Below are 26,493 nucleotides of genomic sequence, written 5' to 3' on the forward strand. Positions count from 1 at the left end.
TCTGATGGTAGGATAATCAGGATTGCTCTTCTACACACAATACAAAATTCTTTTTGTGTACCTGTGTGAGTCTACTGCATATATGCATACAGTTTTGACTCCTGAACAGGATGGAAGAGGTTTAAATAGGGATTATATGTATTGCAGAATACTTGGAAATCACTTAGAAATATTCCATTTTCTCACCTTTGTCTTTAAACATTGACACAGATCTAAGGAGTTCCAAAGGGGAATTTTTATAATCCTGTTCTGTGCTCATTGCATTTAAAAGCAATTAAAACTCTAAAAATGTCCTCAAGAGGCCTTGATACTAGGAGATTATTTCATTTCATTAATGGTTATTTGGTTTCTGTTAAGGCTTCCTTTATCTTTAGATCACATTTGGTACAATCATGGGATAAATAAATTAGTATTAAATAATACTATGACTCATCAGCATAAAGAAGTTCAATGTATACTTGAACATGCTCAATAAAAATGTGCTACTGCTCCTTGTTCCAGTGGTGTTCCTCTTGTTAATTGGCACGTGAAGTACTTTCTTCTTTCAGCTTTGCCTTTTCACTGAGTCATCTTCCTTATTCAGTGTGCCATAGCATGAACTGTGAGAACCTGGTTGTATTTTGCCTGTCAGTTTTTGTCCTAAGGAAATATGGTGAGAGAAGGAAAAAACAACAACTCTGTAAAGAATTTCAGTAAAACAAAATCCCCCACCAATCCATCATTTAAACATTCTTTGCTCCAGTAATCATTGTTTTCATTTGACCAGTTGTAACAATAACTTGGAAAAACCCAGAAAAATTATTTGAAAAATCTGTTGGGAACAGGAATAGAAATTAAGGGAACAGTATATTTATTAAATATGACTAGAGCACATTTGTGACTCAATTCTCCTAGGTCATCCCATTATCTGATACCTCATTTAAATAGAGACAGAAAAAAAGTCCTACTTACCAGGAATATGTCCACAGTCAATAAAAGGAAACTGTAAATGCTTCTCTGTTTTATTTCTTGCAATTATAATCACACCAAGGGAAGATAGGAGACACCTGCAAAATAACAGTGGCACAGTATCATTAGAAACAGTTCACTGCATTGAGATGAGAATTTCTTTCCATGTTTCTTTTTCAGGGACTTCCAAACCCAAGTTGCTGAGTTTATAAAGAAACACTTCTTCCTGGCAGCTCTGTAAATTTATTTTGGGCTTCTTTCAGCCTACTTTTTCCCTCCTGAAGCTTTATTATCAGTTCCAAAGGCTCCACAGCCAAAATTACACTTCCAGCAATATATACCTAATCAGATGCCTTTGAGTGTGAGACCTCAACATTTGAATCCCTAAGCAAATCTTCACAGAGCATCCAAGCTAACATTCTAGCATGTGCAATTTCATTAACAACTCAGTCTAGCTGCGGACAATCATCATCTCTGTTGTTTTTCTCATTTGATTGTGTGTCTCAGGGGCAGGCTGTAAGCCAGGAGCAGTGAAAAACTGCTGTGGTTGGACACAAGTTCTATCCGCTGTGTGTTGGAAACACAGCCCCTAATTCCTATCTGCCAAATACATGGTTGCTCATCTCCATTTTTTGTCTCATGTCCAGCAGTCAGACAAGATAGCAGCTGTGTGCACCTACTCCAGCCCAACTGCAGAGGATGAAGATGTCTGTAGCTATCAGCCCCATTTATATGACAGCACTGTGGCAAGACACCCCCAGCAATTCTAGGAGATCTTTTAAATATTTCGTGGCCATTATTATAATTGTCACCTCTCCCAAAAGTTGTTGTGGTGCTGGTAGCCAGGAGAAGGTTTCTGCTCTCACAAGACCTAGGCCATTCTGCAAAAAGTTATTTAGCATGCTCTGGATTTTTCTGCAGGCACACTGTGTCTTTCTTGACACTGGAAGATGGGGGAGAGTTCTTACAGTGTGATTACAGGACTGCCTTGTAGGCAAGCAGCTGATATAATTGCCCATGCTTAGGGGCAGAAAAAACCAGCCAGACACACCAGTGGAAGGTAACATGGGAGGAGATGTATCACAGCTGTAAAAGCACCCCCTATAATTTGATATTTGGTGGAGAGCAGTGACTTCTCCTTCCTGCAGGAGGAACACATGATGCTGGTTTTTCATTCCATCATGAGATTAGTAGTTCACAAGTGTCTCACATTTTTACATATTTGGATTCAAAACCAGGCCTCCAAACTCCCAAGGCACAGACATCAATCTTGCCTTTAATGTTTTTTTTATCCTACTATAATGGCTATTCCATAATACTTTAATAACAATTCAGGTTTCTTCTTACTGAGAAAAGAAGAGGTTCCATAAGGCAATGCTGTTTCAGTACAAACCTTAGTGCAGATTTTAGGCTGATACACTTACCCGAACAGAAACATGAACACACTCAGTAAAGCTGCACCTTGGAATTCCCGATAAAATATGACTCCTGGAATGTGACAGAAACAAGAATTGCAGATCTTGACTGGCTTCCAAGTGATATGAATTACAGCTGAGAGGGTCAGGAGAAGTGTCATGCTTAAACGGAGCAAAAAAATCCCAAATAAGGTATTGATACACATTGTGATGTGTTCACTTTATGCCCTATATTCCATAATCTAGGCTTTCTCAAGATACTGCATAGGACTGGTGAAGATTTAGTCAGTCAGGTTGGAACATGTGGTGGGTTGGTAATTGCACAGATGCATGTATCTTTTGCATTGTCAGCAACAATTTCTGTGCAGGTCAAACTTGAGGTCTTATTCACAAGCAGAGACACACCAATACAGCTAAGAGGTTCTTCATGGACTTCGTTAAGCTACTCCAGCAGACCATGTGGACATCTTAACTCCAATTGGGAACAGATTTTCAATAACTAACTGTGTCCCTGATGTTTACACCATGTGAAATGCTCCAGCGGCCAAGTTTGCCAAATTTTTCTGGCTGAATGGATCACTAGCTCTTTCTGGTCACCCCTCTTCCAGGAATTAGCACCTCTGTAGTGGAGGTGACAGAACCAGATGTGTATCTGGATCTCAGCTGCCCCTATTAACAGCCAAGTATATTAGCTTTAAACCACTGATGAGCATAGCTCTGCTTAGAAACGCTAGAGTGGGACCCGGAGCAGCTGAAGTGTGACCGTGTCTTCAAAGGTGTAACTGGGAATGGGGGAATCATGAGACAAGCACACCAGCAAGATTCAGCAGAGGTTGTTCTTCTAAGCCCTACACTGGTTTAACTAACCTGGTGCAAATGCATGTGTATCCACTCTCAAAGCTATTAAGCCATTCCTGAATAGGTACTTGATCTTTTAAGGAGGCACCAGGCCAAATTCCCCATATGGTCACAGGAACACAATCCCTTTTGGCACAAGTTTCCTCTCTGTCACAAAGTGTAGGTCTCTTCTAACACAGGTGTTGAGGCAATCTGTGCATGAAGCTAACTCCCCTTCTCATTAATGGCAGCTCTGCATGAGAAACTCCTGCACAGCAATGACAGGAAAGCCCCCAGCGTGTGTTAAAATGAGTCATAAATGTTCTAACAACATGATCATTTTGGCTCATTGCTGATACAGCATCTTAGTCGTCCTCCCAGCTCATGTTCTTACGCTGCACACCATTTCCAAGATTTGCAGTCCCTCTTTAACAATGCTGAGTTCAAAGTTCTCACCCAGAATAAAATGTTAAATGCTTAAAAAGTTTTTGTAGTCATTTTATTTCCTTCACTTAACCCAGAATTCCACCTTCTGAAATGGAATGAACGCTAACTACTATGAAGCACAGCTGGTTGTCATTTGAGTAGTTTGCCAGGCTGTTAAAATCACTCTACCAGTTCGTACAGGGAGAGACGGGTGTGCACATGGTAAATGCATTTACTGGATGTCAATATGAGGCATGGGTAAATGCAGGTACTTCTAGTAAGCCAGCAAGGTACAGTAAATCACACATATCTATTTTGGAAAGGTTAGAATTTGATTATTTTTATAGAATTGTAGAAAGATTTGGGTCAGGATGGACCTTAAAGATGATCTAGTTCTAACACCCTGCCATTTATTTTGCTTCAGAAGTTGTGAACTTATTTATTTTTCAGAACTTAAGTACCTATGACTTAGGAAAAAACTTCTTTCTATGAATACAAATATGACTGGTTTGGGTTCTAATTCACAGGGTTCCTGCTCCTGAAAATCTGATGTTTAAACAACCTTTCTCCAGAGAAAGAAGGTCAGAAACAAACCTGAAATGATGGCACTGGAGGTGGAGAGCACAAAATTAATGGGGACAACTGCTGTTGCTTCATGCAGATGCATTGCTTGATTCAAGAACCTGCAAGAAAAGCATTATTGCACCTCATGCCTACAGGAGGTTCCTTGCTCTTTAGGTCAAGTTAAGCCACTTCTTGTCAGTTTAACTTCTTGTCAGTAACTGTGACCATTTCTTAGCACAACAGCAAGGAGCCCTGGACAGCACACACATTGAATTTACTTTCTGGTTTTGACTCTGCAGAAAGCAAGAAGGTTGGCATGGATTCTTCTGGCCATAGGGTCTCACTGGAGAGGTTTTTGAAGCATTGCTGGAAAACTTTTATCTACCACAGATAAGGGAGGAATGCTAGAGTATAATTGTTTATGATCTGTATTGGTTCTTGGAAGCAGTGCTGCCTGCAAGCAGCCAGGGACAAGTTGCTCTAATTCAAACAGGTTGTGTAAGGGTATATTGGCATCATGGACATGAACATGTGAGTTCTTCTGTTCCACTTTGCTGAAGTCCACATTGCTGCTACTGCTCAATCCAGCTTAGCTGAAACACTTATTTATATACTTATCCTTACAATCACACCCCAGAAACACTCTGTCCTGCTGGGAAAGTTCAGGAAGGTGGCTTCAAGCTTGTGCTCCTTGGGTTGGAAACTCTCTGCTCTGCTCTTCAGAGAGGCAACATGAACTCTCACCAGAATCATGAGCAAGAGTGTGCAGGACCACAGAAGCATACATTGCACACAGACCTGCAGGGCTGAGACTCTGGCTGTGGAGCAGCCTGCACAATCTGCAAAAAGGCAAAGCAATTAACCCACTTGTACATAGACCACAGCCATCAACATTCACCCATAGGGTGATGAATCATGAGCTGACATTGTGGATGCACCTGTAGATATTCTGTTATGTGAATTGTTATTTCAGAGAGAAAAGTCAGGAATCTGCAGAGTATATTCAAGCCTGTAAAAAGAACCACACTTGAACATTTCACTGGTGCAATATATGTGCACAGTAAAAATCCAAGCTTGGATCTGTTTTAGCCATTAAAATAATTGCGTGGTTATTTTAGCAACTGTTGAACAGTCTCCATGGTGCTTTAAAAATAAAGAAATCCTACATATCCACAGGATAGTCAGGATTTTGAAGTCATTGAAAACACCTCATTATTTTCTCCCATTTGCAACAAACTTGGTCACAGGGACTAAAACAGTGATAGCAAGGCCCAGAGTTGGATCCAGGAGATTGTTGCAGCACAGGCTGCTCTCAGCTAATGAATGACAGTCAAAGAAAATAAGAGAAAAAACAAATAAAATGAAAAATTCAGTCTGACAACAATGTCCCTGTTTAAAAATGCATCCAAAAGACTGGAGAAAAAGGGATGCTGAGCCCAAGGAATGAAATGGGCATGTTTCACTTTGGCTTTAATTTTGGCCAGCAAAAGAAAGAAAGAAAAATATTACAAGATGGAGAGTTTGATCAGCAGTTTCTTCTTTACCAAGCTCTTATTTCCTATTTAAATGCCCGGAGCTGTTCTCCCAGCGAAGACAAGCTGGATGTAAATCACTTTATAATCTGTTACAGGGGAGTTCCTGAGTCAGCCATGGAGAGTCAGTGCATAATAATGCATGGACTTTCTGATTCCACATGGGAATGGTATGTTCTGCCACGAAAAAGCTGGGTTGGCTTTTCTGCCGGAAAATAATCATGCAAGTAACTACTCAGGCTCACACTGGAGCAGTCTAGATGAGATTACTGAAGGCTGCTATCAGCACCAGAAGCAGAGGAACAGGCAGAAAGGGAACAGGCTCTGTTCAGCTGCAAGACATATTTTACCATGCTGCCACCCCCAGCAATCTACAAAGGCAGCATAAACCAATCACTTCACAGACCAGAGACCTGCAGGGGAAACTTGAAAGGTACAGTCATACAGGATAGCAAAGTGCAACATGCAGATTTAACAGAGGTAGGGAGAAAAAATGGGATAAATTCTCTTCTTCAATCTGACTCGGGCCATAAAGCTAAGGAACAGACATGAATAATGAGGATAAACACGGCCATTTGATTATTCAGCAATAAAGATATCTAAAAGTAACCTCCAAACAACTACATAAGCATAAATTTCACTTAGCGTGTTAAGAACTGTGCCAAAACTAGGCAAGTACATTTGGGAAGACCTTGTTGAAGGTGATAATGAGAGGAGGCGGTGTCCATAGCAATCAATTATAAACTAAGAAATAAAGTTTAAATAAACAATACAACCAGCTGGAGGCAATTTATGCATCTGTCAAGGCTCTGACAGAATTTGTTGCCTTAAAATTCAACTTTTATTTGGAATCTTTATCAGTAACAAATAAAACTGTCAGATAAAACATGTATGAAGGTTAGTAGGTAAGTAGAATCTCACTTACTTGATTTGGAAAGCACAAGAAGTTGCCATTAAAACACTCATGACATAGAAAACGGAGTAGGTTAGCTGCATTTTCCCCTTCACAGAAAGTGCTATCATGCTGGACACAGCTTTAACAGCAATGACAGTCAGTGATGCTGAAAGGGAAAGGAAGAGATCAGCAGGGCAGGACTCAGACTAGCAGTGTCTTCAGCGCATCAGTGAGGGAGGACAAGGACCTAGGTCAGAGCCACAGGCCTAATCACTTAAAATAAGACTGAGGAAGGACTTGGGCACCTAAAACAAGTGTATGTTTTTATCAATGCTTGCTAAGTACTGTCTAAGCTCAATGGCCCTAGATCACAGTATGCTTTGTGTTTTGCCTTCAGGACTTTTTAGCACATTAGTCTCCCAGCTGAAGGTGGTACGAGAGCATCCACATCTTCCACATATAGTTTATTTAACTCCATCTGCTAATCTGGAGCCCACGTCACACTATTCAGGAGATATCTGAGAGGTCTGATTATCTGTTCAAAGCAGTTAGGATGCCTCTTTATAGCAGCTTGCATGTGTCACTGGCAGCCTCAAATAACTCATCACCCTCAGGATTTCTTTTCTGAAACGGGAGCTGGACAAAGTAAACTTCTGGGATCACATCCCAAAGCACCTAACTCTCCCCATGCATTTTATATATATATATATATATATATATATATATATATATATATCACAGTCTGCATTTCATTTCAAGGGCCAGGCTCTTGAGACCATTTACTGGATTTATCCCACAGAACAAGTATCTCAGTGGTGTGTTGTAAATACGTTTAATCACTATCATTGCATCACCACAAACAAATTTCAGACAGCAAGCAATGGTTTTAATACATGTCACCAGTTCAGAGAGGTTTTGCAAGACAAATCTTTTAGAAAAGGGGCTGAGGGTTTAGCTAAGGGTTACTTTAGATTTTCCTTTTGGAGCTCTTGGTTTGTGGAAGCTAACCCACAAAATCTGTGATTACTGCAAATAAAATGTAACAGATTCAGAAAACTCAAAAAATTTCAAGAGTCAGGCTGCAGAAATGACCTTTGAAGAAAGGTAGCTAATTGTCAGGAGCACCATTCCCCAGCTGAGATCCAGTTCCACCCTTGTGCAGAGCTGAGGAGTGTTGGATTTCAGTGGTCTGGTCCATCCTCCTGCAGCATTCAGATTGCCAAGGAGACCTGCACTATGCAAAAGGTTCAGGCCAAAGGCTGGGAGAAACCGAGGGGGAAGAAGAATGAGTGCAGGTCTGTGGGTTTGATTGCAAACATTTTTCTTATAGAAAGTCCAAAAGTTCAGGGGGAGTTTAAGAGTTGCATACATCCTGTGATGATCCTGTTCATCACCATGAAATTCACTGCTTTCATGACAACCTTTCCACCCAGCACTTCACTTGTTTTTCTCTGTAATGGAAACAGGTGAAGTGTTTTAACAAACACAGCTGTAAAACTGAGCAGAGGTCAAACACTGGCCTGCAGTGGTGCAAATGCTATGATGCAAAGTCAAAAATACACACAAACCCCAACAAGACATCCACATAGAGATTTGCCCTCTAACATGGGGAAGTTATTATTTTAAAAGAACACTTATGGGTAAAAATGATTACTTTAAATTGTCCTGCCAAGGGTAAAGATTGCTATTTTTTTTTTTCTGATAAAAGGGCAGTTTCCATGCCTTATAATTTTAACAAGACAGAAATGAAAGCACCAGGGGGGCTGTTTGGTTGGTTGGTTTATATTCTTTGAGAAGTGAAATGATCTTTTTCATTAAAGTAACTCCAAAACAAGTTTCAAACCAAGGAGTTGTTTTCTCTGTCTGAATGACTTCTCAACGTTAGTGTGACAAATGATGTCACTTTCCAGCTGTTAGGGTAGAAACCTCTGAAATCCCACTATAATAGGAAATGTTTTCCCCAAACTTACAATTATTGAGTATATACATGAGGTAAGGTGATTCTCACCAATTGAATTTGCAGAGTTGTACTAAGCAAAACTTTATCAGATTTTGTGATCCCTTCTGTATTTTCTTGATGATGAAAGTAGCTTGAATATCCAGTTTTCACAAGGCTGCCCTCTCTGTAAAGAAACCTTTCTACATTTAACTTGTATCTGTATGAACACTCCATCAGGACTGTATCACCTTCCACGAGCACCCATCCCTTTGGCAGGCAGGGCCTTGCAAGGGCAGTGCCTGTGTCACACAGCTGGGAGCAAAGCAATGGACAGTTTTTCAGCCCCTCCATCACTTCACTCAGCAGGATGGTCACAGTCCAACCAGAGTGCTCTAAGTGTAGATTTGTGGGGACTTCCAGGCTCCAGGACAGCTGCAGGAACCAGAGTCAGATGCAGTTCTGAGTTTCATGCTCAAGGGAAATGTGAGTATTTCAAAAGGTCCCGTAAACCAGGATTTGTTTGTGTCTTTTTTAACAGAGCAGAAATAATGACACATTTTTCCTCACGTTGCATAAGCTCACAAAAACCTCAGCAGTCACCAGCTGAAAATGCATTTTTGGTTGGTTGTGGCCAGACCACTGGACTGCAGTTAGTGCCTGCCAGGGCACAGGTCTGCAGCAGTGCTGCCGTGCAGCGTGCCCCTTTCCCACCAGCAGCATCAGCGCTGGCAGGAGGCAAGGCAGAGTCAGCAGGGCTGTACAGAACAACTGCCCACCTCTACAAGGGCTTGCTCAGGGCAGCTTCATGGTGGGCCTGCCCAGAACTGCAGCAGTGATGTGTAGGAACACATCTGGAAATCTTCAGGCTTCCAGTTATGCAGAAGGAGGCTGGACCTTTGCTCAGGAGTGCACGGTGCTTCACACTCCTCATGGCCCTGTTGGAAGCTGCAGTGCAGCTCAGACAAGCTTTGCCAAAGATCTAAGGCTCTATGCTAGGAGCTGGGGGACAGCCACACTCACACTTCCCTCCTTCTAACCAAGAACAATTACACCTAAGGCTCTGGGGGCTCTCCCATCTCTGCCTCATGCAGGGAGCATGGAAATCCTTCAGTGCTTCTGCAGAGCCACAGATCCTGATGGTCCTAGGGCTGGGGAATCTACATAGGAAGACTGTCCCCAGAAGGTTGTTCAGAAAAAGTAAGAAACCACTCAGGGATCTGAAGGAAGGGAGTTAATAAATCTGTGAGGGTTTTTCACATTCAGTTAAATCCAAATTTTCTACCTGGAAAACTTTAGTAAAGTTCTATTTTATTAAAACCCTCGTGGTCATCTCCATTAAAAATTTAAGTCTTTGCAGGCTGATACATGAACCCACTGAACTCAGAGAAAAAATAACCTTTGACTTCAATGGTACCTTTCACTTCAACCAAAGATTTGTGTCCCCTGAGGGTTTCACAGAGAAATGACAAGACAAAGACAGGAGAATTTGTCACACTGGGTGGTGAAATTTCTTGATATAACTCTGCAAGCATAGAAGCTTTAGAGATGAACCCCTGACATTTCTCCAAACTGATTCAAGTTTAACTTTACTGAAAGCTGCTGATAGAATGATCTCCTGTATTTCCCTGGATATTGATTGCAGTGACAATGACAAAAAATGAACTTAAGTGGCCCACTGAGTTCTTGTGCTTCCTCAGGAAAGGTGGTAAAATATGAAATGTTGCATATACAAATAGTCATAGATAATTAAAAGCTGTTGTACAGTCACAGCATATCACTGCATTTGTTTAGAGAGCGCTTACAAGGTCTTCAGCCGTTCTGCTCTAGAGAACTGATTTTCACAGCCTGCTCTCCAAAACAAAGTTTTGAATAGTTCACTTTGCCAGGATCTAAACCTAAAGTGCTATTTAAAACAAGTTTCAGAATACCATTGCACATAGCATATTAATTTGAGGGTATCTGTAATACGAAATAGTCCCAGCAATAAGCATAGAAACTGTGTTTAATAATCAGCTTTTCTCTTAAAAAAGACACCCCAGTAAAAATCATGTGAAATGTTTCAATGATTCTTCTTTAGCACACTGCTTTGAAATAGCTCTAATCTAAACTGTCTGGAGAGATGGAGTGAATTATCAAGTAATAGACAGGAACATTAAAGTGAATAATATGTTCTTACCCAGTAGAGCTACCATCATTAACAAAACCACAATGTGTTTCACAGCCTTTCTTTTGTAAAAATAGAGGAGAATGCAGAATATTATAATTTCTAAAATCTGAAAATAAAAGAAAAGAAAGTTAGAGCTGTGAAACTATGTAATAAATGCTTCATTCAAAGTCTTTGAGATGTCACATTCATTTTTGCTGCTCTATCTGTTCAAAGCAAAGAATGTCTTCATGAAATATCTTCTGTTAAAAAGTAACTATTGACAGTTGACTGAGCTATCAAACAACTGTTGTCATTTATCTTTCCTGTTATAGCAAAAGCTAAACTTTGAGCATTTTTTATATCTTCAGTTTTTCATTTTGCGCTTCTATCTATATTTTGTTACTGGTAATGTTAAGAAGACTTTTTTTAGTGTGACAGCAAAGGTACCAATATTAATCAACAATAATTCTTACAAAAATTCTGTCTATAATTCCTATAGAGTAAAGCACTTAGCTTAAGAAAGAGCAATCTCTCATTTTAGCTATTGTATTCCTAATGTCACTCACTCTTTGTTATGTGCAAGCTTATTTTTCCTACCCTCTTTGCCCTTCTTCCCTCAAAACTAAAATCTCCACTCAAAACTTTGTCCAAATTTTCTGCCCTGCATCATAAGGAAGAAAACATTTATTTCATATGGTAGTTCTCAAATCACAGGTACCTGCCAGGACCTTACCTTGATAAGTTCAATGACACACCAGCAGACCACACTATTGGACATGTTGAGATGCTGAAGCAGCTCCAGCTGCACCATGCATGGTCCAGTTTTGCTCCTTCAATAACATCTGACAGCTAAATGACAGTTCAATTTGCTGACCTCCTGTTCATATGTCTCTGCAGACTCCTTCAGTAAATCTCAAAATTATGGGTATTCTGCCTCCTACCTAACCCAAAGGGGTTGCCCAAATATCCCTCTATGCCTAAAGAAAACAGCAAGTGCAAGGGCCATAAAGCATCTGTGAAACCTGGAAGACTTATGAAAGCAGGAGTGCTGCACCTCTGCGCTAAGGGGTGCTCAGTTACTAGCAATGGTTATATAATGGAAGTGGCCCATTTGTCATTTTGGAGAGTGACTGGAGCAGGAAAGCTGTCAGCTCTGCCCAGTCTCTGCCACATTTATACCCTCCCCAATTCAGTAATGTTTAAATATATTAACAAAACATAATTATATTTTAATTCCATTTTTATTTACCTTCACATGGTTCCCTTGCTCCCAAAGACAACCAAAAGACAACTGTGTTTCAAAACATTAAGAACACAAATTTGGATTTTATACCCCCTTTCCTTAAAAAAATGTGAAATACTTATCACAAGATTAAAAAAACCAAAACAACAAAGTTGAGGGGGAAGAGATGTTCAGTTGGAGTTTGCTTGTTTGTTTGTTTTTCAAATGTGTTGAATAGAACAAACCATTCCTGGATTACCAGGCTAATCCTAATTGAATAATCTTCACAATCTCTTGTGAAATGCTGGTCTCATCTTCCTCCAGATTGATGTCCCTCCCCACCAGGTTTACACCCAGAGATGCAAACTTGGCCACCAGCTGGGGGAAAAGAGGCATTTGCCCCAGACTCACAGTTAGTAACTTGGCCAGCCTCTTCAGCTTTATTCAACAGTGCAACACCGGGTAAATCTAAATCAGGCAAGGCACAATAAATGTCAAGATCTTCAGACAGGTGAGTTCATCTTGGCCTCCCTGCTGAAAAGTATGACAGGGTTTTGAGGTGACTTGAGAGGAGAAGTAAAGGTGGCAGCTTTGCTTTTTGTGCCACTGCCAAACACGTCTTAGGGCCAGAGGGGAATATCACATTATCAGGCTGCAGCTACAACAGCCACCAGGTAGCTTCATTTGCTATTCTGACAGGGAACAATTGGTAACAGAACAGAAAAAATCTGTGCTAAGTAAATATTCCCCACTCAGAAAGATAGCCACATTAAGAAAGGATGTCCTAGGTATCCTCTTCCATGACACACCAGTTCAGGACTGGCACACAGGATGGTGACTGGGTCTGGGCCACAGCACCAGGTAATGTAGCACTGTGAACTCTGCTTCCCTGACCAGTGCAAACCTGAGCACCAGTCACCCTTCCCAGACCCTTGGTGTGGTTACCACAGAGGTGCAGAAACCCTTGAGACACCCCTACTGCAAGCAGCCACCCTTCTATTGATTTATTTTACATCCTCTAGACAATCACAGCAGGGGGAAGCAACATCACCTGTCCTGTCACTGAGATCTCAAACTATGCAAGAACAATCATCCAAAACCAAGCCAAGGGACAGTCACTGGCTCAAACTGTTCCATCACAGTATCATTCACCCTCTTCTACCTCAGTCCAACCCCCTGAGTGGCAGGTAGTGCCAAGCAGCACCAGTTTTGACTGAACCAGGTCGTCAGAGCTGGCTCTGTCCATCAGCCTTCTGTTGGTTCTCATCATTTCATCATCTCTTCTCTTGCTAAAGCTACAATAAAGCTCCTCTGTGATCTCCTCCTGCTTAAAAGCAAACCAGCCCACCAAGAAGACACATCTGAAAGGAAACAGCCAAGCAAAATGACAAAAGGACACTGGAGCCACCGATGGCAGCTCTGGATGGGGTGCACATGTGCATGGTCATCTCTACATCCTGAGGAAACCCCAAGAGCAGCCATGGTGTAGGCCAGAGATGGCAGTCCTGTGGCCAAACCCAGGGACATAAACGACGCTTGCTTTCCAGGGCTGCTGTTTAAGTTTAATCAGCTCTGTCAAGTCTCACATACTAAGCTGGAAATCCAGTTAGTTGTCAGTGCTGCTCAGGAGCCTAATTGTTCTTCCATGGTTCTCCACCACTTGGTGCCCCACATACAGGTTGTCTTTAATAAGGAGACAAGGGAGGGTCTGTGACAATGAAGTTACCCTGCAAGCAGAGTCCATGGCTCCTAACAGAGCCTCACACAGCTGGGGTACCCCAGCTGCTGCCTAAAATTGTCTTCTGAGAATTACCCAAAACAGTCCTTAGCCTCATCACTGATAGCTGTGGTAGTGATAAATATCAAGTCCAGGAATAAGGTCACAGATTATAGCAGCTTCACGTACTCTGTTTAGAGGAAATGGAAGAACTTCACCAGCTTGCAATCATCTTTGCTATGACAACTAATCTCTACTGAAGTCTCCTCAAGCCCACATCTCATCAACATTTTTTAATAATCATGTTTTCCATGTTTCTAAGCATTACCAGAAGGCACCAAAACAAAATACCATACTGTCTGCCTCAAATGCCTTTCTGGCATACACAGGATGGTCTTCTAGTCACTTTGAAAGAAAAGCAGAAATGTTTTGAACCTGATTTTGCAGAGATTAAATATTAACAACCCAATTCTTACTAGGCTTCTGTTTAGGGAAATCTAAGAGCTTCATCTATGATTTATGTCTTCTGTTGAGACTCAAAGTGCACATAAGCAAAAGAGAAAAAAAAACAAGCTAGGAGAGTCATTCTTGCTCACACATAATTATGTTACTGCAGAGTCTCAGAAGGTGACTCAAAGTTGTCTTTTGGGAATTAGAGGCTACTTCTGCAGAATATATCAGTGGAGTGCCACTGGTTTACCACCCACAGAGAATTTCATATCATTGGAGCTTTGTATTTCTCAGCAGACCACACTTTGGGGCTACTTTTAGAAAGATCATTGGACTGCACTGTACGTCTGTACTGTCTCCTCATTGTATATTTATACTGGAAATTCTGCAGCTTCTTCTGCACTTCTTTATATCTCAACAGCCAACCTGTGTTGGCACTTTACAACCAGTTTTGAAGAGCTTGTCCCCTGCCCAAAAAGAATGTTTACAGCAGGGTTTACTTGATCTTCCAGCAGCATACCAGGGTAATGAGGCTGATATCTGAGTCTCTTGTGGAGCCTTTCACTCGTCCCCTTTCTTTGGTCAGAGGAAGCTCAGCACAGATGAACCCACGGAACAGAAGGAACACATAAAATCTGATCTATTGTTGAATCAAGATTTTATGTGTATTTGCTCCATCCTTCCTTACAACCTATGCTATCTAGAATTAGGTGCTGGCTGAGGTAGGGAAAGAGATAAGAGGAGAAAAAAAGTTCAGAGGTTAACTACTACCTCCTCAAAATATCTCCTAAGAAGAATACAGCAGTCTTCCCATGCTTTCAATTTTATTCTTGAAAACTTTTCCTGAAATTAAGTAAAAAAAGTCCTCAGGTGTGGAAAAGCCCTTCTCCAGGAACCTGTTGTTTTCAAGAAAATGTGACTGGCATACCACACAGAAATTCCTGGTGGGTGTGGATAGGGAGTTTTCTCTCTCTACCATTTCTACACAAATGGGTGAATTAACAATTTAAAATCAGTGCCTAAAATGTCAGGCTACTTCATCATCTGTAAGTGGAACTGCATGGCAGAGGGTGATATTCAGTAGAAAAGAAAGAGCATCAATATCCCTATTTTGAACTCCCTCCTCTTACTCTGCTGATTGCATGGGCTTCTTGAAGCTCTTGGAGATGCTGAAGCTGCCCTTACTGGCTACCCCAAAATTCTTGGGCATTGCCTTCAGAAGCCTCTCTACTGCCTGATTGAAAGTACATGTTATGAATTATGCAGCATGAATATTAATTTTTTTCCACTGAGTTGTGTCACCATCTTTCAGGATCGTTTAAGGGGCAGAAAAAATTTAAAGACAGTTTTAAAAGCTCAACAAATTGAAAGGGAGGATCAACATTTTTTATGGCAGTACGTGATTTGTGTTTAATCAGTAGTTCATGGATAGTTAGATACATGTAAAGTCTGCAGGTTGGCTAAAAGATTACGATCCTTGAACTGTCTACTCCGTGGCTTTCTAACTGAGATTCCTACAAAGAAAAGACTGGGCACTAAGAATTCAACTTTTAAAGGGAATGAGTCCCTTTACTGGGAAAAAGTAACTGCTTCTGAAGCTCCTTTACTGCATCTTTTACATTCAACTAGAGGAAAACATTTTCAGCTTTCCAGAGGAGAAGAGGGACAGAAGTTCACCCTACTCACTCTGGTCTTGTTCCTGATGTTAATTAAACACATCAAAGAAGATGGATGGTGTTTGAAGTTTGTATACAGATACTTTAATCAAAATGGTACTTTTTGTGTTTGAATTCTATCTCAGGTTCAGATTAACATAAGTGGCAGTGAAGTAGGCCACCCCTTCACATCTCAGCTCCACACAGAGCTCCTTTCAGCCAGGCTTAACAACGTGTGAATAAAACAGAGTGATATGAAAGACAAAAAGCAGGACCAAGAACATACATAACCTGATTTTTAAAAGCACAATTCCATCACATTCCAGAAAAGCCCTGAAACTTAGATGTACAGGCAGACAGGGTGGCATGAGCACATATATAGGAAATTTATACAGTACCAATATTTAGGTTTTTCCTCAAGTTCCCCAAATATCAAAATCTTTCCACTCTTGTTAATCCTGCTCAATTATGACTTTCCCCTGACATGTAGTTAAAAAATATATTTTGTTGCTGCATATTTTCAGTTTGGATTCAGTAGGATGATAAGGAACTTTCTCTCCTATGAAAATCATACAATTTATCTCCAGGAGCAGTTTTTATACCACTAATTCATAATGCTGTAAAAAAGCCCATTTTTTCTAATTAAAAGTAACCCCATTTTTTCTAATTAAGGGAGTAGTGTGAACCAGATACTCACTGAATATGCCAAAAAAGGCCAGCTCACTAAGTAATTCTGCACTTGTCTTGCTGTGAGCTCTTGAGGTACAATTGGAGCGAATGTCACCAACAAGTATGTCCCTGTTATTGTCAGTGCTCCTCCTTTAAAGAAAAGGATATGTTATTTTGGCAATACAGTATTTGGTAACCACAGTCACACTTGACCTCCAGCTAATTCAGAAATAGTTTCTAGAAGAAAATTTAAGTCCATTTAAACAGATCTATACTTAGGCAATTGTATTGCCTTGCATTTGTGCTCTTATCTGGTCTAATTTTTATTAAAGACTCAAAGAATTTTAGAAATGTGAAAAAAAAAAATTGTCAGTAAAGTCATGTGGGTTTGGATTCCAACTCAATAATGCATTTTAAAGTATTGTCAATTCTAAACCCAAGTGTATGACAAAGGAGAATTAATCCTTTGTATTTCTCCCAGGCACAAAGTACATCACACAAACTTAGCCTGAACTGAAAGGACAAGTTTCCTACTAGAGCAGTCAGTTAGATCATTAACCACTGTAAATAAACTCAAATGTCCCACAGTCATTTGTGGCCACAGAGATCTGCACCAACAATCAATCTGCCCTGGAAGCATCAGATGCAAGACACACGTGTCAGTCCAATGCTCGACTGAAGCTGTCATAGGGCCAGCATTCTGACTGCTCCCTGCTGTACTTGCAGATCTATGAACTGCTCTATAAAAGGATGATTTGCAATAGACTCTTCAGCCACTAGGTTGCCAGAGCTCTTTTTCAAGGTCAAACTTGCATTATTATGCTTTTAATAAAAACCTCCAAGTTCTGCCTTGTGGACATCTGCCTGTGACAAACACAGATGTTCATTGAAGACAGAAGTGAGATGATCCTAAGATCATAAACTGTGCTGGATTAAGGAAGACATTAGTTAATCAATTTTTCTTCAAGTAATCTTTAAAATTCTTGGTAAACCTATAAATCGGTGCGGAATGCAAGGCTCAAAACAAAGCACATCCGGAGGGCTTTGTTGGCACTGCTATCTCAAACAGTTCCCTTGGAAAAGCAGAACTGTGTTATATTTATGTGCTTGCAAAACCATCACCATATTTCCCATCATACAGCTCATTCTTATGGAATGTAGCAACATTGTTAAATCCATCTTGCAAAGTCAAACTCACAGAAATAAAATAAATCAGCTGAACACTAGATACAGCAACACACAGTGTATAAGGCCATAAGGGAAATATGATCAGTGAAGGGAGGGGGGGTTTGAATTTAGCAGCTGAGCTGGCAAACTTGGATTCCAAACCTAAATAAATCGTATATAGTATTCCTGGAATGATACTGAACAGATCTCTCCAACACATTTGTGAGAACAGCTGTCCTCACTACAGTTTGGACAATCAAGCCTAGATGTTCGGAGCCCACAGAAATATCGGTGCCCTCCATCAGGTGCACTGTCTCAGTTGAGATGGCTTGGTGTAAAGTCCAAACCCTGAAATGTGCTTTTCTCTCACTAATACTGCATTAGAGGTAGGCAGCTTTGATATGCAAAAAAATCTTGTACACAGACAAAAAGTTGACAGGCTTTTACAGTGAAGACCACATTTCCCAACTGAACACTTGACAATATGATTATTTGTTTTTGAGGTGATAAAACTAAAACCAAAGGGAAATTATCACTTTAAATTGAGCTTGAGTTTTTGTGCAATATCTATGCAGTAAGAAAAAAAATCTTATATTTGAATAAGTAACTCGATAACTTCCCTGTTTTTATTAATTCTGTGTTGTACTCATAAAGATAATACTAAAGACAACCTCAGAGGCAAAAATAGAAAACGAAAATAAATTTGAGCAATAAGGACACATAAGGAATAAGTTATCGTTGTAAGAGTAGAGGACTTGGGAATACAGTCTTTTCTTCATGCATTGAAGATTCTCTCTCTTTTTATCACTTTTTCCCAATTTTGAAAGTATCTGCCTTGAAACACTTGCTTGGGAAAGTGGGAGTGTGAAGGTGGGGGGCTGCGTGAGAGTTACAGCTTGCTAAGCATATGGCAGCACACATGTCTAAATTAGCAAATGCTTACTTACCCAATATATCAGCAGTCCTCATGGTCTTCTTTAGGAAAAAGACAGAAATAAATGCACTACCTAGAACAGAAATATAAAGACCTTTATATATATATATATATATATACATGTATTTGTTAGAATATCAAGTGCTATAGCAAAAACCTGCCCTGGGACAAGTTTAAATATACCTAATGGGTGTTGTTGTTGCACCATACCGTGATATAAACAGCCAGCAGTCCATTCCTCAACCCACCAACACTTGGTTTCTGTAATATCTCAGACGTATCCAGCAGGTTTTTACGTGGTTGAAAAGATGCAATAGCCTTCTTATTTCCCACGCAGGGACACTGCTTAAACTGCTCTGATTCAGTCATATGTGGAAATGTCAGGAAAACTGGGCACTGATCAACCTTACTGTTTCACTCCCCATTTTGCTACCAAGTCACTGTACGGACTTGCTCAAGGCAAATTGCATCATAGAACAATAAAATTCTGCTTCTTTAGTCTTCAGTGTGTTAGGGGCTTATAAGCAGAGCAACAGCAGTACAACTGAGAAGAAGAGAGTCACTGCAAAAACACAGTACTTAGTATGAGCTAAATGCTCATGGCATCTGCAGATGAACAGGGAGAAAACCCCACACGTGCTGTACAGGATCACTGTCCATGGTCTTTGTCTTTCAGGGTTACTTGCTCTGAGGAAGGAGAAAACTGGAAGTGAGTCCTAGAAATTATTTCCTGTTTTCTGGGAAACACATTTCTCTTGTTCAGCTCTTGCATCTGACCTCTGCCACCTCCTGCTCCTAACTCGTCAGGATGGGCAGCAGTGGGGAGATGAGCAGCAGCAGTGGTTGGGGCAGGTTTTGTGGTTAGGAGCTCGGTGTGGAGATGTGCTAGAGAGGAAAGAAGGGCTTTGAAGGATGGATGAGACTGGGAGGCATGGCTCTATTCCAGCACACAACATCTACCTCTAAAAAGAAGAAGAGGCAGGATCATCTTCTTTTAAAGAGATGAGGAAAGTCCTCTGTGAGAGGTGCATCAGTAATGTTAGATTCATTCAGAAACCTCGAAGAAAGACTGCTTAGGAAGGACAGCAAAGGGACACACTGAAACAGAGTCATGGGATGCTGCTACAAGAGCTCTCTACTCATCCACAGCATGGTTTATTTTTGAAATAATAGTTCAACATTTTTACAACCATCTTTGCCTCTTTATCTCTATTGTTCTCATGGAAAAATTAATTCATGGTTAGCTAGTAGATGTACTCTACAAAAATCTAGAGATTCATACCAAGAGGTAAGCAGAGAACTGGAATTCAGCATCAGGCCTCTGTTTTCCAGCCAGTAGAAAATCAGATACAGCAGAAGTCATAAAATTAAACTGTAGCAAGAGTGATGGGTATCTGTGCAAACGAGTAAGTGCAATAAAAGAATCTTCAACTGAAAATGCCTCATTGAAATTAGGCTGCCTGATATGGTTTTCTTTATTCAATTTTTCAGTGACGACTTTGCTGGAGTGAAGACACTGATGGTATCCAGGCAACACTGGTAATAGCAGAGCTACCTAAATTTAAAAAAAAAAAAAAAAGAGGGACAAACAAAAGCCAGGAAAGAAGCAGCAGCATCCAAGATAGTGTAGGAATTCAGGAATTAATTACTGCTCTGTCTCCCTGTTCTCACAGCTTTCACAAATCCCACCTCAACCCACTCACCTAGACAGTCTCTGTGACAGCAAAGAGCTGTTGTTTAAAGGACTGATACCTCAGTGATTTTTTTTGCTGTTTTTTTTTCTTGTTTGTTTGTTTGTTTGTTTTGAGTACTCCATGTCTGAGCTCACTGCATTCAGAAGAGGTCTAGTAAATGCAATTTGCAAAATGCACTGTTGGCATCCAATTTGGGGTGTGTTATGATCAAGTGTCAGCTTAGGGGAATCACAACCTCTGAGGTTGGCAGTGGGCACAAGGAGGTGCTGGAATTGAGCCAGATAATGAAACTTGTCACTCTGCTTTAATAATGTATTCAAATGCAGCAAGCTCTGTCTCCAGAGATAGCTGGTATTGCACCAGAGATCAAGAGCTTAACAGAATCTTAATTAAAGAATTAATACTCTTTATGATGTAGAGTAATATGTAAAGGAATCTAAAAATAGGAGAGGAGGAAAAACTGAAGTAGGAGGGGAGGTACAACACCAAGGTGAGGAGAATGAGACCCAGGAGATACTCTGAACACAAGAGACAACTGCCCCTGTGGGTAAGCTGCCAATGCTCCAGTTGCATTCAAGTGAGGAAGAAAAGGAAATAGGGTAAATCTAAGAGAAAAAGCAGAGAACAGTTACACAGACCTGTTGAGATGCTAAAAGATGTACATTACTGATCAGAAGCCTCGCAAACTCTGGCTGTTACCTCCAGGAATAAATTTAAAGAGAGTTATGGTAGCATGGCGAAGAGACCATGATATTTTAATTTTACTTTTGCTGGTATTCTGGGGTTTAAACTCCCAGGCTTGACTTTGGTATAGTCTTCCATATTCTTCAATTTTTGAGGTAAGCTTGAATAAGATTAAAGTAAAGAAGCCAAGAGCTGATTGTCTTGTTGCAGATGGGTCAGGGGGTATGAAAGGAGTCCTGGGAATGCAGGCTGGTGTTCGCAGTTTTGCCTTCTGCTGGGTTTGCAGCCTTTTCTGGCTGGCAAGACAAATGACAGACACCAAAGTGCTCCCCAGGAGCCCAGTGAGAACTCCACAGCCCTCCCAACTGCTCTGCTCCTCTTCCTTAGCTCCTTTGTGCTCCCACTTACAACCTCAGGTGCACTCAGTTGCTTTAGACATTAATTCCTCCTGAAAACACAGTTTAAGACAATCTGCTAAAAGGCCAACACACAGTCTCTGCTCTCCTCTCTGCTGGGTGGCCTCCAAGCTGATCCTGTTTTGAGCAGGAGGTTGGGTTAGGCACTTTCTGAGGTTCCTTCTAACCTGAATTACCCTTGGACTTGTGAACTCTTTGCAGGAGATTAAGTGGGCGTCTAGAGGCTAATAACTAGTCCCACCAGGTACATGAATATAAGCCCTTACTGTAGCCCACATTCAGTTCTTAAATGCAGACCTGCTCAAACTCCCCAACTCCTCTCTCCTTTTCCACCCTCCCTCAGATCACAGGTGGGGTGTCTCACATCTTCCCACCTCTCCTCCTTTCTACCAGTGATGTTATACCCCTGTACTTTCCTCCTAGCCAACTTCCCCTTGATTTCACCCCATCACCACTGAGTGAGTTTAATTCCCTACCACTCAGCCCAAATTTTTCCTTTCCCATTCGAGTTCTCTTGTTCTCCCTCCACAGAAAATTCCTCCTCCTCCACCATTATATTGATGTGAGAAATAAATTATTGAACATTATGTTTAAGTCTGTGAGTGAATAGACTGAGGAACTTGGGCAATTGCTGTGCTGAAAAGTATGAACGTATCTTTTCAATGGGTTTTTTGTTTGCTTTCTTTTTTGTAAAAAACAACCATAGACAGTTAAAGAGATTGAGATCTGTGTCAGAGTGAGGAATAGTTTTCTTCTTGTCATTTTTTTTAAAACTGGGTAGCAATAGAATAGAACAATACAGAAACACAGACAAAAAATTGTGTCAAAGAGCAAGCTGGCAGTAGCTCAGTAACAAAAGCAATTTATCATTGCTCTGAAGCCTCACTGGTTTTGAAACACAGGCTTTGGGAATAAGCACACGGACAACCACAGGTCTGGATTATCAGCCTTCAAGTCATCAAGGCAATGATTGCATCCCTGGTCATTTGAGAAAACTTGTGTACTTTTGGGGAACTCAGAATAATTCTTAGCTTTTTCTCTAGTTATTAAGGTAAAACTTTCAAAAGTAGGCAGAGATACAACTCCCATTCCCAGTGACAATGGTAGCCTGCTAGATGAAGAGAAGGGCAGAAAATCTGTGAGATGATCTGTTAAAGATTAAACGTTACAGAACCAACACATCCTGATGTAATCCTTGAGTTTGTTTCATGCCTCGATTGCATGCTCATATTAATATCCATAATTTGAGAAGTAAGTAGGTCCTGTAAAATGCTTCTATATATATAACAGAGCCTTTCTTAATGTTCACGAAACTCAAATGCTAAATATGATTTGACACTACATCAAAATCATGTTAAATAAAAACTGTTGGGTAGGAGACGGGGTAAAAGGGTTTCTTCATGAGCTTAATTGTTATCTAAAAATCTTCATATTTTCATACATCAGCATAAACCAGGCTGGTTTACATTCATTATTGAATGAATATATGAATTATATATTGAATGATCATATAGTCACATTATTGAATGAATGTGTATTCGTTGCAGCATGTGAATTTCAACATAAATTGAAAAAATGATAAAAAACGTTGAGTTTTTTCATTATATGCAATTAAGTGACTTGAGGAAGGGCTGTAATGGTGCTACACATAGCTCAGTCAGCTGCTCATTCTCTTAGGAGAGTGGTCGTTTACAATTATCTCCATATGTAGGTTTTCTCCAGCCCAAATAGAAATAAAAAGCAGTGTGATGTGTGGGTTCTGCCACTAGCAAACAATGAATGGTGAGAATCCAGCTCACAAAATAACTCCTCTGCTTCCTAGACATGAAAGCTGCACTTGGGATTGGGTTTTGTTTGTTCCTTTAAGAAAGGGATAATGCACAACAGAAGAAGTAAAAGATAGAAAATACATACTGAGTCATAGTATGTATTCTCTGTATTTTGTCCAATCCAGCCATAAAAAACTCAAGTGAGTGTGCAAGATACATTTTTCCTATGCAAAACTATTTCACTATATTTCACTATTAAGCTGTTTGCCTGATACTCAAGTTATTTATGAATATGATCTTTCACCTCTTATTTTTACTGTATAATCTTACACGAAATATTTTTTGTAACAATTGTTCATAACTTCAAACATTTGTACATCCTTTCTTTTCCTCTTTTTGATTCCTAGATGAGCTTTATGTATTATCTAAAAAGATTAGTGCTCTCCTCATAAATGCATAGACTGTTTGCACTACTTCTGTCTTCTCCAACAGTTTTTTAAAAAACCCAAAACAAAACCCACAAAATTTTATACATGTTTTAAATGTTCATTTTCTTAACAGACTCAGATAAAGGCATTTAAATTTGCCTATCCAGAAGAACACTTCACTTGTGGTCTGGCTGAAATACCAAGGGAGGAGAACTAGATACGATTCAAAGACTATTGCACCTCTCTCAGTTTGTGCAACAATAGTTCACTTTGAGACCAAACATTTACTCTGTTTTATGCAACTTTAGGGTGTGCTTCCATCTAATCAAGCAGCTTAACTTCACCCAGTTGATTTTGCCCTAAAGCAGCTGGGCAGTGCCCAAGTTACAAGGATGCAGTTGCTGCCAGTTACATTCCAAGATGTGACCTCAAAGTATGCTTTATATGAACAGACCCTCAGCCTATCTCTCAAGCTGAAGTGATTCAGAACCCTCCCAGTACCGAAAAACTTGAAGTTGCTTTAATCCATCCCCAAACAAAAGCTGCCCGCCACAGAGTCAGGAAAATCTGGAGAGATGATGAGTTATGTACTGCATTTAACTGCTGCAGGTCAAATGACACCTGGGAACAAGTTCATTACATCAAATTGGCTTCTAAAACCTGCTCTTAGTTTATGTGATGGATACAAATAAAGGCATTACAGACACCTCTAGACAGCTGTCCTGCACAATGAACCTGTAACATTTCTAACATGATCAGAGATTAGTACTGGAAAAGTGGTAAACAAAATATGACACATTTTTCTCCATCTGAGAAAGTGCTCAAAGGAGAGACCATTAAGGTGAGATTAATTCTGGAACCCAGATTATAGGACATGCACACTGCAGAGAAAAGGAAAAAACCTGAAAATCCTTTTGTTGTATCTTCTAGACATGTACAAATCAAAGTATTTTAAAGAATAGTTTGGTAAATGTTTCCTAGACATCATTATGTAACAGGGTCCTCAGAATTCCAAGTTCTTGGGCCAAAAAGGTGTTACATTTCAGTGAGTGGGAGAAATCCATTTCTACAAGACTACCTGAGAATCTTCCTAAAGTACATCAGGACTATAACTTTTCAAAGCCTAAAGCCCCCCACTGCTGCTTACAAGGAGTATATAAAAATGCAAGGCGATCTTAACAGTGTCAGGCTGAGTGAAGCAAGTAAGTGTAAGTGAGGTAAGTAAGTGTAAAACAACTCCCCATAGAATGATAAACACTGCAGAAGAAGTCATCTCCAAAGCCACTGGCCTCTCCTCACCTTTTCCATCCCCAAGTCATTTCTGCAGGCAAGAACAAGATGAGCTAAAAGCCACTGCAACCTGAAATTACCCAAGCTACGTGTAAAACATGAGTTTTACTTTTAAGTATAGAAAGTTTCTTAATGATCACATCAAACATGTATTACTCCTCCACTTTTAAATTAAAAATTTACTAATTTCTCCTCTTGGAGAAAACAACTGCTGTCTTCTCAAACTATTTAAAACCCTGAACAGATGTAGAGCTTGCATCATTGCAACCACACGCAGAAATACTTCCACTGTGTAAGAAGAAAAATATAATTTTTCTATCTTAATTCTAAAAAAACAAACATTAACAAACATCTTGGTGTCATGCCAATTCATGATCTTTGGTGCTTTATTCTTTTTAAAACAAGACGCTGGAACAATCCAGCTCAATAGAAAGAGGCACAAACTTTTCACTATTTAATTGATACCGGCTTAAGTGCAAATTCAGTTGGATGTAGTTAAATGTGGTAGCAGAGCATAATAGATGTTGGCTCCATCTATTTTAAGATGCTTCCCGTCTCAGAAGTCTGGAGATATATGATGGGTACAGCCCAAATCCATTCTGGGCAGAGACTCCAGTCTGATTTATCCTCCTCCAAACCCTGGTTTCCAAGCAAAGGAAACTTTCCCTCTCCTTTTTTCTCGAGTCACAGAGACCTGCACAGAATCCCCTCGATGACTGGACACACTGCAATGCACATTTCTCCTCAGTACACCATATGTACTGCATTTCCAATGTCAGTGAGAGTCAGCCCTTACCGTATGGGACATGCTGACACTGAATTTGGGAACAAAATGCTTCTCAGAAGTTTGGTCTTATAGTTGAGGTACGCATTTGGAGTTTGTTATTAAGTACTTAATTTGTTCATTAAAAAAATTATCTTATGAAAGACATACATTCAACAATACCTCAAAAAAAACTGTCAGCTAGACTCTGCAAAGGCCACCCTTCACCACTTAAAAAAGGTCACAACTTAATGAGAAAAATATTTCTTCATCTTTTAAATTGGAAGACTTGTTGCCTAACTACCCTTTGCCCAGTTGTTAGCAGATGATGCACATGTGACTTGGGCAGTTTATCATTGCTCTAAACGATGAACTCTTTTAAAATTAGAAGGATGATCTCTCACTGGCTTTAATATCTGAAGACAGGAAAGTATCTTGTAGTAGGAAGTGTTACTGAGAAGTTATTGCTGTAATTGGCTGTCTACACAATTTTTACTTGCTCTTCCTTAAGGGAATGTTTGCTAGACAAAATAAAATTTCAGATATTTCTATTGTTTGGGCTATAAAATGGATACTGTCAGCTGATTGATAGGAATGAAATATAAGATATTAAAGTGCTTTCTGGGACCATCCAGAATAAGCATTCTGGGTCAGTTAAAAAAAAAATAACAATGGATGAGAATTTTGGTAAGAAATAACAGTTTGGAAGATGGTGTCTTGGTATTTATTGTAAGTAAGGGGAGAATGAAGGAATCATCAGATGCAACATTTCCTCACATTTTGCAAAAGCGAGTAAGGAATCTGCTCGGAAAAAAATCAACCCTAAATGTGATCTCATCTTTTTCCATTTAATAAATATTGGGATTTTTCTTCCTACTCACTGCTTTTTGTTTCTCCTTTCTAATTTTCTGTATTTGCATTTTATTCAGGTTG

The 26,493-nt window shown here is 40.0% G+C and overlaps 1 protein-coding gene across 1 annotated transcript in view; it reads right to left on the minus strand.

Annotated features, from left to right (window-relative positions):
* Window positions 1-289: 289 nt before the first annotated feature.
* The window catches only part of NIPAL2 (NIPA like domain containing 2), a 49,424-nt gene continuing 23,220 nt past the window's right edge, over window positions 290-26,493 (minus strand). The window contains exons 4-11 of the mRNA XM_015620124.2: window positions 18,530-18,589; window positions 16,444-16,565; window positions 10,733-10,829; window positions 6,648-6,783; window positions 4,221-4,309; window positions 2,373-2,436; window positions 952-1,046; window positions 290-639 (exon numbers count right to left, since the gene is read on the minus strand). Of these exons, the coding sequence (XP_015475610.1) occupies window positions 545-639; window positions 952-1,046; window positions 2,373-2,436; window positions 4,221-4,309; window positions 6,648-6,783; window positions 10,733-10,829; window positions 16,444-16,565; window positions 18,530-18,589 (758 nt within the window). The 3' untranslated portion in view covers window positions 290-544. The remainder of the gene's footprint in view (window positions 640-951; window positions 1,047-2,372; window positions 2,437-4,220; window positions 4,310-6,647; window positions 6,784-10,732; window positions 10,830-16,443; window positions 16,566-18,529; window positions 18,590-26,493) is intronic.

The sequence above is a fragment of the Parus major genome, chromosome 2 (assembly GCF_001522545.3).
Source record: "Parus major isolate Abel chromosome 2, Parus_major1.1, whole genome shotgun sequence".
NCBI lineage: Eukaryota > Metazoa > Chordata > Aves > Passeriformes > Paridae > Parus > Parus major.